At 35.4% G+C, this 18,017-nt stretch overlaps 1 protein-coding gene across 2 annotated transcripts in view; it reads right to left on the bottom strand.

Annotated features, from left to right (window-relative positions):
- RYR2 (ryanodine receptor 2) overlaps positions 1–18,017 on the bottom strand; it is a 455,638-nt gene that overhangs the window by 200,801 nt on the left and 236,820 nt on the right. For both annotated transcript variants that reach the window (XM_080389100.1, XM_080389099.1), the window contains 5 exons: positions 15,741–15,933; positions 13,749–13,965; positions 12,370–12,474; positions 8,130–8,233; positions 3,878–3,961 (listed from right to left, as the gene is read on the bottom strand). In XM_080389100.1, coding sequence (XP_080245226.1) covers positions 3,878–3,961; positions 8,130–8,233; positions 12,370–12,474; positions 13,749–13,965; positions 15,741–15,933 — 703 coding nt within the window. The remainder of the gene's footprint in view (positions 1–3,877; positions 3,962–8,129; positions 8,234–12,369; positions 12,475–13,748; positions 13,966–15,740; positions 15,934–18,017) is intronic.

Genomic DNA, 18,017 nt, shown 5'->3' with positions numbered 1-18,017 from the left:
GCCACACTGGTGGTGCCTCTGGGAAAATATGTTTAAGAAAGGGCAAAACGCTGCACAGGCAGAGAAGAGTGAGGAAAAAAGTGCGAAAAACAGCCTGGCAGACACCAAGGTTGGGGGCAGCGGGGGCAGTGGGCAGAGGCATTCCAGGAGCCAGAGCTGGTGCCTCTCTGTGGCCCCAGCAGACACCAGGCTGAGCTGGTGGATGTGCCCTGAATATCCCTGAGTATTCCTCCTCCAGCATACTGACAAAACGAAGCACTATTTTGGTCATAACGAAAGGGGTCTGTGGAAAACAAACATTCTGTCACTGAAATTATATGTGCTGGGGTGTTTAAAAAATGACTACTTTAAATAATTGTCTATTTTCTAAACAACTTTGTCATTTTTTTGTATTTTCTTTATTTGGACTGACAGAGAGAAATCCAGAAAAAGAAACAGTATTTATCCCCATTTATATTCAAAAATATTCAAATACTTTACAAATCTTAATTAATTCTTTTCTGTGATAACTAGTATAAAACCCATTTAAACACATTATTGATTGAAAACAGTCAGTGTAAACAAGCAAGCATTTAAGGGGGATTATCATCTATAAACATGAGGTTAGACCTTCCTTCAAAATTACCACATTAAAAAAAAATGAAGTCTGAAAATAACAATTCAAGAACGTCAATCAAAATCAACCATTCATATAGTCACCAATCAGCAAATTGTTGGAGAATTAAACATGCCGATGGCAGCTGTGCTGTTATGTCCCACACGCTAGCTAACAGCTTCATGGTTACCTCTCAGGTAGCTGTGAAGTCACTTCGGTGAGATAGTAATGGAAATAGTGAATCATAAAGAATTAATAGATTTGTCATGCTGGCAATTACCGTCCTCTTTTCTGTCACACTCCCTTGCACACGTGTTATGTGGTGCATATCAAAGCTACGAAAGCCACAGCTATTTTGATATAAGAGCAGGGTCAAAGAGCCACGGGTTTCAAATGATGCCCATAATGTTGTCACAGAGGATATGTATACCTTATTTTCAGGATGCAAATGAATACTCATCAAGGATAAGTATCAGGGGATACTAAGGAAAATAACAACAGCATACTGTGTGCAACCCATGCTGGAGAATTGTCTTTAGCTGCGGACCGATTACTAGTTACTAGTTGAAACAGGAGCTAAAAACCCAGTTCCTGCCTGGTCATCTGCTTATACGTGTTTCACTGGCCTCATCTTGCTCAGTATCTCTGCAGACCTTATATTAGTCATCTTTTTTTAAGAAGTAGTTAGATTTAACTGCTTCAACAGCACATTATCACTACCATTGATTTATAAGAAGCATTAAGGTATTTTTATTTGTCTCACCACTAAAGTTACAGAAAGGGTAGTAGATATGTTTTCAAGTGATCTTAAACCATGCTCTGCTCTCCTGATTCAAGTCTATGTGAACCGTTTTAAAAAAAAAATCCAAAACTTTTTTCTTTTCATTCCGACAAATATTTTTCCTTTCCTATTTTATTTAGACTTCTTTTCTAATCTATAGAAACACTAAATATTTAGAATTTATTAAAAGAAAGACTTTGAATATTTCCAGGAGCTATTTTAAAATAAAAGGTTATTAAAGGATGTTTTACTCAAAAACCTAAAGTAAAGTATTACTAGGAAAATAATTCCTTACAGAAAGAGAATTTTCTTCAGCAAGTGTTGTATCTGCAGTACGCATCAGCTAGTTGTTCAAAATGGTCCAAAAAAACTTTTTTGTGGAATGATGCTATACTAGAAAAGGCAAATGTATAGCACAACCATCAGTTAAAAAAGTGATTTTCCCCAACTTGTAACAAATGGGGCTTCTGTAGGACTGACAAAAATGTAAACTTGTTCTTAGCATTTTACAATCTTCATTGTTACAACAAGATGGTAAAAAAAAAAAAAAAGGCAAAAAAAAAAAAGCAAAGAGTTGAGAAGAGAGACAAGAATATACAAAGTAAGGTTGAAAAAGCTCTTAGAAAGTAGATGAGGTAATTACATTCAAGTGATTTCTGTTGCTTTTGGGACAACACATTTGCATCATGTACAGGAACAGAACTAACCAGCTAACAGGAAGTGACATCTCTTCTCCCATCAATAATTTAGTTTTTCACACACTACCTCTTGTAACCTTTGGTTACAATTAAATCTAGCATAACTGTGAAACAGCAACTGTTCTCTCCAGGACCGTACCTCACAAAAAATGCGATCCAGACTTAGAGCTGCACAACCGTATCTAGATTGTGAAATCTTTTCTCCATTTTTGTTCAGCATCTGGATGCTATTGAGAATGCAGCAACATTTTTTTTTCTTTCCTTATTACTCATTTTTTCTATCCATTGTATGTGAAGTATCAAAATTCTTGATGTGTATCATAGGACTTTCGGTTTCTGAAGTTATGACTGTTAATGGCTTGAGAAAGACTCAGCATTACCATTCTTCTTAAATTAGAAAGTATACTTTCTTCAGACTTGAGATTTAGCTGCAGCTTTTCAAAAGCATCAAATCTAATTTACTTGAACAATCTTGCAAATGCATATGTATTTCTGCCCAGGAAATTCAGAACAAAAATAAAGGCCTAGATATCTCTTCTTTTTAGTCTTACATGCAGTTATTTTGGGATACCAAAACTGAAGAACAGTTTGGGGGAATTTAAACTAATCCCTTGCTTTTCTTTTCATTCATTCTTGTGAGGTGACCACATCAGGGATTCCGAAACTGTGGTATCAGTGGTATGTAAATCAGTGCAGCGTAGTGCACATCAACGACTTCAGGGCACAGGTTCTCTCAGCTACCTGGTGGTAAAGTATTACCCTGAAGTCTGCAGCAACCTTGCCAGAACAGGGCATGTGCTTTTAACTCACAACAGCAAAAAGGAAGACGTGCTTTAGTTAAACATGGGCTTGGGGTTAATATACTGGCCTTAGGGACACAGTGTATGGAATATGAAGGTATGGGTCAGCGAAAGGCTACTGTGAATGTATTTCTGCACAGAGCACATCCCTGCAAAGAGCTGTAAGTTGCTACTGGTGGCAGCAACATAGCAACTAGCACTTACCATAGCTCTCAGTCATAACCAAGGAAACTAAATTACTAATGTAAATTCAGGAATAACAGAACACATGGAAGTTCTTTCATACTGAAAATGTGACCTTTAGTTTTCTGGTTTTAAACACATTATAAATCATCCTTTATCCCGTGGGTTCAAATGTATGCTGGGTCATAGGTCTGTCACATCCTTATCAACAAATACAGTTCCGTGACTTTCAACTATGTTAAAGTTCCCATATCCTTCATTCCCAAACTGGGGGGCACACTGGTGCTAAGGAAGAAGCCAGGGCACCTCGACTGGGCCATGAGACCTGGTTTCACAGTTGCAGCAGTGGAAGCCACTAAACCATACCAGCCTGAGCCCAGTCCTACAATGCTGTTGTCCATCACTCACTCGGGAAAATAGGTCAGGCAGTTACCCCACTTCAAGTCACTAGATGGCCATTCTAGGACTTTCAAAAGGGTTACCTTTAAGTATTTGCAGCACAGCAAAATATATTGACAAGTTTGCTGTAAAAATTCTTTACCAAGTTTCTGTAGTACACACATGTAAAAAAGAACTATGTAACAATGAATGCCAGGTATTTTCAATGGAACACAGAAAACCTAAACTTTGTCTACACACCAGGTCATAAACATCTAGAAGAAAAGGTGTAGATGAAGGTGTGGGTGAATTTCTGAAATGTATATGCAGACATGAATACCCAAGTACCAATAAAACAAGCAGTGTAAGTATCAAATTCTTACGATACAGTTCACTTAACGTGCACTGCCTAACAAATACATGCATTTGAATTTCAACTTACTTCTTTGGAAGTTTCATTTTTTTCACTTTTTCTTCAGCATGTTCATCAGCAATTCCAACATGGCAGCCTAATGCCAGCAGGGTTCTAGGACACAGAATTCAGAGACAAATTACTGTCAATGTTTCTATACACAGAGTTGCTGCTGCGTATATATATATGCCACTATACAACAAATAAGGCCTATGGGAATGACAACAATATAATATATGAAGATAAACATCAGCTTTTTTGCATGTGTAATAGCTTCCTGATACTGTTAAGAAAATGTCACAAGATGATCCCAAAACTTTTAGTAAAAATCTAAGTGGACTACTTCAAATTTGAACTATCACACAGTCTGTTTCATCTATATGAGGCATCAGTTGAAAGATTCCCTGCCCTTGAAATACGCATTTCTGCTTTACATACTCATTCACACTGCTTTATATCAAAATCTTTTATGTTATGTTACTTACTTCAAAGCTGATGAAAGGAGAAAAGGCATGAAAAGTCACTTGTTATCCTTAGAATACGTTGTCTTTTCAAAGAGAGGCTGTTATTCAGAGATTTTAATTGGGTCTGGATTTTGTTAGGACATGCTACTGAAGACAGGACTGACAGCAGGATGCATGATAAGCATTAGGCCAAAACTGCCATCTTAATGTTCAGTATGGATGTTGCATGTTAATCCACGTCAGAGAAAAGGATTCAAGTTAGACACGGTGTGTCACATACCACAGGGTTTCTACCACAGAGCCACTGACCCAGCCCCGACATTCTGTCCTGACTCTACAAGATGCAGCTCATTTCAGAAAACAAACACGCTCTACATAATACTGTCGACCCTGTTGTAAAGTTAATTGGGTTTCTGATTACTTCATACCTCTTCCTTTCCTTACAGTCACAGTACCCAGCAGTATAAATCTTAACTCTTACTCATCTCCAGGATTTGATCTGTAACTCATGAATTATTTGTTTCTGCATTTACATTCAATAGTGGGTTATGAAATCTTAGTTTCTTTAGCCTAGGTGCATTACCTAAAAATTGACATTGAATTGAAAAGAAGTCCTGGACAAAAGTCAGAGACCACTTTGGAGTCAGATCAGAAGTTTCTCAAAATCCGAGGGTACCACCCATACCTTTGATTGAAACAGATTATACAGAAGAAATTAGAAGTCTAAACCTTGGGCTCCAATGTGGAAGAAAGCTGAAAAACAAGGGGTTTATTTGTTCTTCTCGCTAGTTAACACTATTTTTTAGTCTTGCTTTAACTATATTTACTGCTCTTGAGCTGACTGGGGCAAAAGGAGCATAAATATTGCTCTAGCAGTATTTCTTTCGGCAGATGAATCCTATGTTTCAAGTTGATTCTTACAAAATATTATTAGTGTGAACTACATGAAGTAAATCCTACTGTTATGATCTATGAACCGGATTTAAAATTATATAGTAAAATCAGATATGAGGCAGCGGCCACCTCCTGCGAAAAAAACACTGCCTGCTAAAAATACTCCATGCAGCTAAATTTCAATCACATAAATTGTACATGATTCCTATGCAGCTATCACCAGCACAAGTAAAAGAAGATACCTAACTGTGGAAAGCAGTCAAGAGGAGCTAACTCTTGGTAACCCTGATTTTTTTGTAACATAAGACAGGAATTTGAACCCTACACTATCTCCACCCAGACACAGCAAATTCTAAATCAGAGAGGCAGAGGAGGACAAAAAGGCATACCATACTGGTAGAACCTGAAAGATCCCTAAAACACTTCAAAGCTAAACAGGAAAACTAGAAGTGGCTGAATGCAGCCCTCAGCATAATATTGATACATGTAATTATCACACACAGCTGAGTAAATAGGTAGAAATGGGAAAGTCAGTCACAAAATAGTAAGCATGAAAAAAAAAAAAGACAAGATCAAACTGCAGAAACAGTATGAGCAAAGCATATTTTAATCTCATGACATTTTCAGAGGTAACTCATTCCTGAATCTTGACATTTCATATACTGTATCATTTTTACAGTTCATAAAAGTATTCAATCATACTGAAAAATATACAGAGAACCAAGTATATTGAAAAGAAACAAGTAGATAATTAGAACTTCCTTGTTTTCTGCCTCTCTCATCTAGTAGAGCTGGCAGCAAAACTGACAACAAACCAACAAAAACATAACCAAAACCAACTACAGTAATTCTTGATGTCTTGCAACTACTTCAAGCATACAGTACACAGTTTGATGCAAATTGTAGAAATTATCACATATAGCTGACTAGAGGAAGTTTTAAAAGATTTTCTTTCCCTCTTCCCCATTCTCCCCCATTGAGGTTGATGGTTAGTAAACTAGAAACATCTAGCAAAGAAATAGTCAAAGTAGCTTACAATTCAAGTCATGACAGTATGAATCATCTAGAATGGATTAGTGCACTAATTTTTCCACCTTTACAAGCGTGCAGAAATGAACCGAGCGAGATACTCATGTTCTAGTCCCTGAACAATGGATGCCTACATCATAAATACATGATAGTGCAACATTGGAACTGTATACTTCAGAAAACAAGGACTAACACAAGAATGTAATGAAGACTGAGCTCAGTAAGCATATAAAATATGAAATACATAAAAAGACTGAATGCTTTACGTTTTGGATACTATCCATTTAATAAAAAGGCCCTCTCTAGAGTAAGTAATAAAATTACTAAAATAAAAATAATGCATAATTTATATGTTTATAAAACCAAATTATTTTTTGTTTTGTCAAGGTTAGGTTATAAAAGCATTGGGTCCTGAACCAGTAATCATGTAAAGACTACTAAATTTGTTTACCATTTAGTGAAACATTAGCAGTGTGCATTTAATTCTGAAAGTGTGATTTTTATGATGCCTGAGTCATATTCCATAGATTATTCTAGCAAAAGATCCAACTGCAAGGAAAGTTAATGACATCATCTTTTGTAGTCTCATAAAATGGAAAGGAAGAAGCTATTCTGGATTCTTAGCACACTGTTGTGTGGCTCTCAAAAGCCTTCCTTGAAACTCTAATGTCTAGATGAGGACAAGTAGGAATTTACTTTCCATTTACTTCTGAATGCTTTATCTCCAAATAGTGCCAAAATATTCCTCCAGAAACCATTTAACACTCTAGGGTCAGAAATATGCTTTTTATTGACTAATTTACTTAATGTGGGAATGGTGGATCAGTGAATAGTGCAGAGAAGCTGACCAGAGAAGGACACTATGATAAATTCTAGCAGGAGTGTTCTACCCAGCTTTCTACTATGAGGACATAAAGTCCTCATATTATGAGTGTAAACACTATATTGTACTATCAGTTTACATGGTAGATTTTTTAATAATATCATACAAATAGTCCCAGAAAAGTAATATCACAAGCAGATAGGCATCCTTTGTTAATGCTCTGAACATGAAAAAGCAACTGATTTTTCACAAGAAGGGGGAAAAAAAGAAAAATAATAGATTTCAATGGATTGCAAATAGGAGTGATTTGAGAACCATATATACCAGCATTTATCAGTATGAGAAATATTTTAATATGTTGTCTACATGCAATGCTACATATTGAAGGAATTATTTACACTAATAGATAGAAAAGTAAGAACTCACACCTGCTTGACAGACAAAGCTGAGATGAGAAGTTGTAACTTTGTCAGCCAGATAACTAGATACCTTGAACAAATCCATTAAAATCCCACTGAAATTTTCTAGCACTAGAACTACTGGAGAGCTTCCATGACATTCTCACATCTAACCACTCAAAAGGAGGGAATGCCTACTACTGTTTTGTGGCAATATGCATAGATGACACTGAATTAGTGGCAAGGGTCCTGAGCCATCATATCATTGTTAGTTACATTCAAAAAATATCCATTGATTGTCAAAGTGTGTTTTATCAATAAAGAGAATTAAAAGCAATTAAACTGATTTGAATTACACCAAATAAGAAGCAAAGATTTTTTTTTCCTGAAGCTTAGATCTATTTCTTTCCTTCAAACTAGATGAAAACTGCCTGAGTTGCCATTTTATAATCAACATTACCACAATAAATCTAAAATTCCATATATATTAAAAAGACTATCAAAGCCACTTTTAATGTCACATACATCATTCATTAATGTATCTCACTCGCTTATTTTCATATTATTACCCTCACCTACACGTCAAATTGTAATACACACGTCAAATTATAATTCTAAAAATACAGCTCCTTAGAAAACTCTTACTATAAGGTTCAAAAGTTCTAGCAACTTACTTCAGTGTTTCAAGTGACATTTGCAAGTTATAATTTCTTTCCTGTTCCGGTAATTTTGAGAACTCCACTAAGCATGGGTGTTGTCTTTTGTTGTCATCTCTAACCTGAAAAGACAGTAAAGAAATATGTTTGTCTTAAACCCCAGAAATTGTAAAACAGTCCAAAACACAAAGTACTTAAAGCTGATCCTGTCAGAATTACTCAAACTGAACAACACTTCAAAAGAGAATGTATTCTGTATTCTCAAAGCATGATCATTCTGTTCAAGTAAGGCAGAATTTGCATTTGCAAATATACTTCAGATTTGCAGATCTTGAGTGGAATAAATGCTAATCTGTACATTTCATTATACAGCTGTTCACAACAGATATGCAAACTTCAAGAATAGTGCAATCTATGTTATATTTTGACCTAAACCCATAACAACTCATCTTCAGCACCATGTTTGAGAAATTGTACAACCAGTTTGTATAAATAAGTTGATATCAATAGTACTGAAGTCCTCAGCTGACAAAAGTAATGTTATAAAGGATAAATCTACCCTATCTCTCAATTCAGAAAATGTTTGTTTCTGAGTTGTGTCCAGTAGCATACAAGCAGAATACAACTGTTCAGCAGTCACAAATAATTGGAACATCAATTTCCTTTTACTGAAGTAGCAGCAGAATCATAAAGACTATAATTTACAAAATCCTGCATTTTATAAACTTAAAAAAATGATCAAAAACATTTTTAGCCTACATTATTTCCATACATTTTTAGTCTAATACTGGTCATAACTAGGAAGAGCAACCTGAGAGTCTGGGATAACTAAGTGTTCTATTGCTCTCAGCTTTGTATCTTTATTGTGTCAGAGCTCAGTCAACAAAAACTACAAGATTATGTCTTGCTAGAAGGCTTGATAAAAAAAAATTAGTTTGCAGATATTAGCTGAAAGATCCCAACGAAAGTGTTAACATTTGCTCAGTTGAGATTACATTTTTATCCATATGCTAAAACATTTTTGTGTCCATCTTTCACGGACCATAAGCTCACCATTTATATCAACCTTTAAAGATGCAAAGTGAAAGTTAGTGAAAAATAACATTATTGACAAATTTTAATCAAGGAAATAATTCTGCTGGAAAATAGATTGTTAACAGTTGACTTTTTCCAAATTGATCTTTATTCATTTGGTGAATATCTGATAATTTTTAAATTGATTTATCTGAAAGTAGATCAAGGCAGGACTTCTCAGTGAAGTGGTACCATTGAACTGGGTATAATCTGTTCTCAACAGCTTGATCTGTTGTCCATACACAGAATCAGATTTGACATTTGCAAAGCATAAGAAAGTCAGTAGCATATAAACTGGAATGAAATTTCTGACTTTCAGAAAAATAATCCATCACATTTTAACTCATTGCTTGCCCTGCATTTTGCATCAAATAAGAGCTTTCCTTTGGATATTTTAACATAAATGTCTTAAAATGAAAAAGCTCTAGCATCATGGCAATAAATCCACATACAGTATCTAAGATTATGCTTAAATAAAACCATAATATTGGGACATAAACACTGAGTGTTAGAGCAGGGGAAGGAAAAAGAGTCATCTGCAAACTGTTACCTATTTATAGTTCCTCTCATTTCAAGTCCTGAGCGTTAAATATAAATGAGTGGCCACCGAATGAGTATGAACATGGACTACTGAAAGCTGAAAATTATTTTTTATTTCTCTTCTATTTTTGCAAGTTCTGTGTTTTTCTATAACAATAGCTTTACACTACTACTCAATCTAGTTTGTTTCATCTCATGAAAAATATCTCACATTTCTCTGTAACACTTCTGAGTAACATATTTATGCATTTTGATCTAAGCAGCTAATAATTATCAAATGGAACAGCAGTCATTTGTTTATGTTTTGGATTGAAAAACATTTACAATCTCCAGGGGAGGTTTATATTCATTGATAGGATTAATGTTCTTTGGACAGGCAAGCAATTCAACTGCAAAGCTACTTGATCAAAATTGTTAGCAGCTAAAATGAGAAACACTATTTAGCGGACACTAAAAATGTTTATTTGCAGAGTTCTCTCTAAGACCTCTGGTAATCTGCATTAATAAAGATTCAGTATTGTCTCCAATACGGACTACTTTAGATTTTCGCACAGCTAATTTAAATCTTGGACAGCAGGTGTTTTCCTCAGAATTCCAATGCTCATTGAATTTCTCCTATTAACACTTTTCACTCTGCAGCTAGAATACATAATACTTCTATAATATATTCAACATATTGTGTAGGTAGCCTTCCCACCCCCAATTTTTTTTTCTGACCACAATATAAAAATCTGCTGCCTTGTAAATTCATTATGAAAGTGGCAGAACTTGTGATACCTATCAATTCTTAATTTTTGTGGCTTTAAATGTAGAGCAATGTTTAATAGAAACAAAGATATGCAGATGTATCTGATGATTTCAGGTTGGACACCTAAATACCACTCATATTCAGATTTGTAATGAAGCCAGTTAAGAAAAATCCTTAAATTTTGCTAGATTAGCTTGTTATTTTACTTTTTCATGTGTATAAAATGCAGTAGTATTGCATGCAACACCAGGTATCATTCTGGTGATACTACACAAAATTCTGATTAAACAGGTATGTAGGAGGGAATATAAAATGCAACAAAACAGTATGTAAAAGGGAATAGAAAATGCAATCTACAGCAGATACATTTTTTTTAAATAATCTGAAAAGACATATCTACAGATTCTCTGTCTTTTAGACTTTAAGCTTTCTGACTTGGTGAAAAAACACTACTAGGTACTAAATATAATGCATCTTGCCCTGCATTAAAAATACACAATTAATTAAGATTAAAAGACTCATATGTTTGCCTGTAAATCAGATAATTTCTGTTTCATGCCTTCCCTCAGTACTCAGTAACAGTTCAGATAACTAAAAACAGCAACACTGGCTTAAACTGATGGAATCATCTGTAAGAAACCAATACAATAAAGAGGTAAGTCGCCAGAAGATTATCAGCATATACTTTGTCACATTCGAAAAGTGAGCACATCTAGCCATAGAACACTAAAGCCAGAGAAAAAAAGCTGAATAACTTAAAAGATTTAGCACCTGGTTTCATTCTGAATATAACTACATTTATCGCTGCTTAACTTAACTATATATGCTATATATTGTTTACATTAAAATAGTGTTCCACTGTACAATTAGATTCCAAATGTAACGGTACGCTAAAAGTTCCTGTAGATTACTTCACTGCTGGTATGATTATACCACAATTAAAATGTTTTGACGCATTAGTTTAACTGGGAGTTTGTGTTTGATTTGGTGAGGAAAGCAACAACAATAAAATCCAGAGATCTTCTCTGTCAATCAGATCTTTTAAAATACTGTTGTATGCTGCACCAAATACAAACCCTGTGCCCAGTTGCATTAAATCTGTAATCTGAACTCCTTAGAAGACCAAAATCTTTTTAGTAACAAAAATGGAATACATATATGTTTCTGTACATGCATACATGTTTTTACATTTACATCTAGTATCTACTGTATGTTTCTATATACTCTTCACAGCCATTGTTCTTCATAAACACCACCATTTGGGACCCAAGTAACTAGCTTGTATACTTTTTTATGATTCATTTAAAATCAAAACCCACTAACCAATAAAATAGGCTGCATTTTCTATCAAATTCAGAAGCCAGATATTTTTTTTGTTCTGTCATAACCATTGAAAAGGAAGAAAGAGGTAAGAAAAGACCTTTGTGGAGCACCTAATACAGACATGAGCCTGAAGAAGTGAAGGAAGGAGAAAACCAGGTTTAATGGAATTTCCTATAAGCAATACTTATTTAAAATGAAAAATATGTTTGGGACTCGTGAAGGAGTTATGCCAGTCAGTACATGTGAGGAGAACCAAGAATAACTGCTTTTATTGGCTTGTTCCATCGGGCAGCTACACTTCTTGCCCAAGAACAAACAAGGTGAAAAAAACACTACATGCTTGCTGCACTGGCAGTTAGACTAGCTGAAAATTTCAGCACCAAACAGCTTTAATACCAGAATTTCGGTTCAGAAATACAGGAGCACTGTTGGTCTCCACCTGCTTCTGATGGTGAGTGTCTAAAAACTTAGTAATTTTGGAAGGATGGAAAAGAAATGCAGTCCTATTAGCATGTTGAACCCAACGTACTGAGTAACACTATGTAATAGAAAATTAAGTTGGAAGGTACATACTGGTCCATACTGCCAGCCAAGTTCAATCTTATTCATAACCCAAAGTTCATGGATGTTCTCTGCTAGTTTTTCTCTAATCCTTTCCAGGTGTGGAGGCAAAACAATCTAAAGAGAGAAGAAAGAAAGAGGCTATTACAAGTAAGTTGCTTGACAGTACCAACCAAACTTCCATAACAGACAAACTTTGTACAAATCAGATGTCTCAACTAAACCTAAACTATAATTCAGTTCTTACTGACTAAAGTAAGCAAGAATTCTTAGATCAACAGATATACTTTAACCTACACGCTTCCAAGTTCAAGTTTAAATGTCAAGGGAAAACAGTTTTGAATCCAACACTTCCAAATGGCACAGAAAACATTCCTGGCATCTGGCTAGAAACTACTTAAAGCCATACTATTTTTCAGCTTAAAGAATACTAAAAAACTCAACAACTAAGGTAATGCTGTGAAAAACACTTCAGACAAATATAAACGTTCGAGAAGTGAACCCCACAAAAAAAAATAATTAAATTAGATGATCATGACAGGTGACAAGTGAAATCAGAACAGCATGTCACTGTCTCCAAAAGCTGAAATCTTTCTGAAGTGTGCTTTACCTCAAAAACCAGAAACTTGAAATATACAGTGCTGCAGATCACGGTAACATTACCCTAATTGTTGGTATTACAGAACAATAATTAAATGACACATCTAGAATTCTGTATTTTGTGCATAATGGCAACAAACTAGCAGGTTTGTACTTGTTTATGTGGTTTTTTTCAGGAATGAGTTCTTAAATTTGTTAAAACCTGAGCACATAGTGTACAAAAATATGTACCATCAGACTCTGCGCAAGTGTAAAATGAACTCATCTCCTGAGATCAGAGACTGAGCTCTTTAGTATCCAAGAATTACTGCTCGTTGCAACTATGTAAAACAAAAAAGCAAACGAAAAACCCCAACAATCCAACAAACCAAACTTCAATGCATGCCATTTACTGCCTACAGGGAATCAAATGCCACTCTCAGTAACCTGCAAGTCCAGTAAATAATTAGCGCTGAAGCTGGTCTAAAAGTCTTACCATAATGCAAAGTCTTCAGAAATTGTAATTAAACAGCAATGAAAATTTCTAGTAACAGAACACGAAGTTTTTTGCCTACTCTGATATTAAGGGTAAAACATTACTATAGTGTTAGTGAGCTGAAATATATGAAATATCTTGTGAGCACTGTAAGGACTTCACGCACCATTTAGCAGCTTCTTGCAACAGAATGTGCCAACCAAATCTCAAGAAAAAACAAGTTTGAGATGAGCTGCTAATTCAATCAAATGTGAAATAACATAGGCCTATAATATCTGTGTTTAAAAATGAAAATGCAATCTTTAAGATTCCATACCTGGCTAGTATCTACAGGAACTGGAGTGAAAGCTGCTTGTGACAGAGAGATAGTGGGACCCAGCAGGTCTCTTGTATAGCTACGATCCTGCTTGTACTCTCGGCTGTGCTCCACTTTCAGCTTCTCTTTTGGTAAGACAGCTTCAAAGCACGGGGCATACCCAGGGGGAGGAAGGAACTTGAACTCCCCATGGCGACCTCCAAGCAAGAAACGTACCCTGTAAACATCAAAGTTACTTTAGATAACTGAGACACCTCTAGTATCAAACCTCATCAGTTTGTAAGCCTAAAAGTTATTGAATGCTACTTTTTTTTTTTTTTTTTTTTTTTTTTAAAGGGGGGCGGTGCTGGTGGAAGATTCAATGTTGCAGCTTCTTCGCATTGTTTACAGTTCACCTTTCTCTAACTAGTGCTGGAGTTTATGAAGCAGCAGGTGCAAAAAACATGGGGAAAAGTAAACGATTCTTCCTTTTAGTTAGTTTCCACTTCCATAAAAGTATTCTAAATCATGAGATCAAAAGAGAAACCACACAGAGAGAGAATAATCAGTTCGCTTTAGCACACCTATAAAGTAAGCAGCAGCCTTTCAAGTCTCAGAAGGCAGAGATTATAACCCAAAGTAATCAATTAACCACCTCTGAACTCTCTCCACTGAGGGGTTCTCCACTCTCTCTCATTTGAGAAATGAGCCTGGAAATTCCATGCAATACGGTTCTTTATTTTCTTGCACAGAACAGTAAATCCTTAGGACATTTTTTTTTTCCTAAAACTTATACTTGCCATGTTAGTAGAAACTCAGGGGAAAGCATTTGTCTATTCATTACAAAATGGTGACTTTGTCATGGGGTTTTGTTACTGAAAAATTCAGTGAATGAGGTGACCATGAAGTAGCAATGACATAATACCAAAAAATCTTCCCAGAACATCGCTATCCAGAAGGAATCAAAGAACACCTAAAAAACTAGCCTTACAACAGAACAATTTTGTGTCTTCTCTGTTTACTGAGTATCTTACATTTTTGTCAATGCTATACCAGAACACTCTCCAAAAACACACTCAGCATACAAAAAATATCAGTCAAAAATTCCTCTCGTGACAGATAAAGCATAGAGGTTTATAGCTTTGCATTTCACAGCATGCACGTCTATAGTTTTACCACATCGTATCTCCTGTATAATCCAAGGCAAAGTCTTAAGAAGTGCACTTTGCATCTGGAATGAGAGGCTGGTATGCCCACTGTCTGATATCTCTTAGCTTCTGTGGTATTCACCACAGTCTTTGAATGATCCCTCACAGAGCACTGCAGCTTTCAGCCTTTACCTTTGCCAGTACTACTAAAGTTGGTCCCCCTGCTGGAACATCACACAATTTTTTTTTTAATATTATAGTCTCAGACTATTCAATACAGGGAAGCAGAAGTCTGGCACCTCAAGTGTGACTTGAAATTTTATAGAAAACCAGTTCAGCAACTAGAATACAGATTACTAAATTCATATTAACTCAGCCAGCTGAAAAGAAACTGTACCACCAACATTACTTAAGGAAAGAGCAGATAATGCATCTTTAAATAATAGCTACTACCTCATAGCAAGTGATTTAGACCAAATACATACAATATCAAAGGCTGATGGTTTTATTCCCATATAGGTAAAATGCTGTCCTGGAGTGAATGTGTAGCAATGTGTTAGCTAAAAATTTATAAAGAATCTATTTCTAAAGTCTGTCTTCAAACCACCTGAATACACTGGTGTGCTGAAAAACAACAGATGCACTATCTCTTCAGGACTCCTTTGTAGTGCTCGCAATCCAGGAACTGGAACTGTGCCAAAGAAGCAGATGTCAGAAAGGGAAATGAGAGCAAAGACATCCAGGGAAATATTCAGCATAATCACATGTACAGGAGAGAAAGAAAAAGAAAAAAAAAAACAAAAACAACAACAACAAAAAAAAACCAAACTAGGAAAAAAACCCAACAACTTCATGGGATGCTAACTTTATTCCTGCAGAGAAGCTGACAACTGGGAAGAAGAGGCCATCTATGTTGAAATTTTCAAACATTCCTTGAACTGGCTGACCATTTATCCGGAAAGAGATGCTGGGGGCACTCAGGTCCAAACAGCAGCTAATAACATCATCGGTTCTTAACAGATGTTGGTTGGGAGAATTTACTGTTCGTGCTACACAACCTATGGAAGTAAAGGAGACATTTAGGAAAACTTGTGAAAATCATACAGGTTTTCACAGCAGCCTAAAAAAAAAAAAAAAGAGAAAGAAAACACAACGATCAAGAACACAATGATAAACAAGTACCTCACCTATAACATCTAAGATCTGATTTAAAGCTTGCAATATAGCGAATAGAATAAAATCACATCTGCAAAGCTATTTGAATTATAAATAATACAATTAAATTACATTTAATGTAAGTGAAAATAACTACTGATACCCATATAAACAGTCAAAACCAAGAAAATTAAATTTTATTCCTCACAGTAGAAGTGCAAATTGAAAAACAACCATTAGTATCTAATATGAAACCTAGTATACTTGACTAAAGAACGCTTGAAGTATATATTTTGAGGCATGTATATTCAGTAATATATTGGTTTTTCCTTTAATAAGTTTTGTATGAATTCTAAAGGATCATTCTCTCTTATAACAAATTACATTTACACAAGCACACCTGCCCCCAAGGGAAATAACCTATAGAACACAGAAAAAGAAAATCTCTGTTTCTGAAATCTACTGACATTTACAACAGAAAATGCATGGAAAAGCATGAAAGTCGCATGAAAATATCTCTAGACATGTTTTGAAAAATAAGACAAACCATAATGCATATTAAGAACAGAGCGCTAACTTTTTAACTATGCTGTCCAACTTCTGTATACATCAAGAAATTAACTAAAAGCACTATATTTTCAAGGTGATGGTGAATATGGCATATGCTTTTAACGTCAGCAAAAATAGTAAAAGTAAAATCTCAATAATTCTTCTGCAGATATATTTTCATACACACCCCACCCCCCCAAGGGAAAATCCAAAGTAAAACTTCCGACACTTTATGTATGGAAAATAACTTCCTGATACTGGCACATAATCTGCAAATTGTAGGACACAGGGTCTTGTGCAATCTGCCTTTCTTGATAGGGCAGGCAGCAGTATAGTTGGGGGAAAAAAAAAAAAAATGTTTTCAGATGCTTTTGCTGCTTCTCTACACCCTTTCAAGACAGGATGCCCTTAGCTCAGTTGCTGTAATAATAGTTCCACGAGCAAAGACAGGGGAGTGACATGGAGAAATCCTACCAGCCCCTCACAAATAGAGAATTCTATAGAAAACACTGCGGAGAAACAGCAGCAGTTGGAATGACTTGCAAGAAAACTACTTTCCACCAGGTCTACATCCCAAAACTCACTGAGCACAGCGGAGAATAGCAGAGAAAAACATCACAACAGCTGAGAATTAGTTTCAAATAAATTACAGAAAAGCACAATTATTTAAGGCAGGGATAACTAAACTCTAGAAGAGTTAACCATGAAGAGCAGATACTTCACCGCCTTTAAGACACAATACTTATGACTAGATGCCTTTTCAGGTGTTAAAATGTCATATATAGGTTATTGGAATCAATGCAAGGCTGACATAACAGAAATATGTACTGGTCTTTGATGAACACACAAGTCAGACCAAATGATCTAAGTGCCTTTTCTGGCATTAGGCTGTAAAAATCTGAGTTCCAGTTCTCCATATTCGAGAAGTAATTGCAGGACTGAAAAAACTAATGTAAACTAAATACGATTCTGGCAAAGGCTTGGTCGAGAACAGGAATGCAAGGGTAGAAATTAGTTTGGCTATTCATTAATTCAGTAAATGTTTCATGCTCAAAAGATTTTTTTTATTTTTTTTTTAATGGCATTGCAGTGACTTACCAAGATGCAACCTGGGATTGTGGAACAAAAGACAGACCATGATTTTCAACATACTTCCAAGTTTGAGAGGTATGTGTTACATGTTAATGTCAATGAAGACAGAAATCTTTTCAAGTCTACCAGCCACATCCACAACAGAGATTAATACACAAAAACGCATGCACAAAGGTAGTCTGACTTTTTTGACTGGGCTGGATTATTGACTTGAGAACCACAAACAATTGTTCATTTATTCTTTTGTGACATTTCTGATTAAAAAGTTTCCAGTGGGTAGAAAAATCATTTTCATTTTCAGTAATCTTTTGTTTCCTCCCTAAAAGGGACCTTAACTATAGAATTT

This window comes from Falco punctatus (genome assembly GCF_963210335.1).
Source record: "Falco punctatus genome assembly, chromosome: 5".
NCBI lineage: Eukaryota > Metazoa > Chordata > Aves > Falconiformes > Falconidae > Falco > Falco punctatus.
The sequence above is the reverse complement of the archived record's forward strand: the minus strand, read 5'-3'. Positions and strand labels throughout refer to the sequence as shown.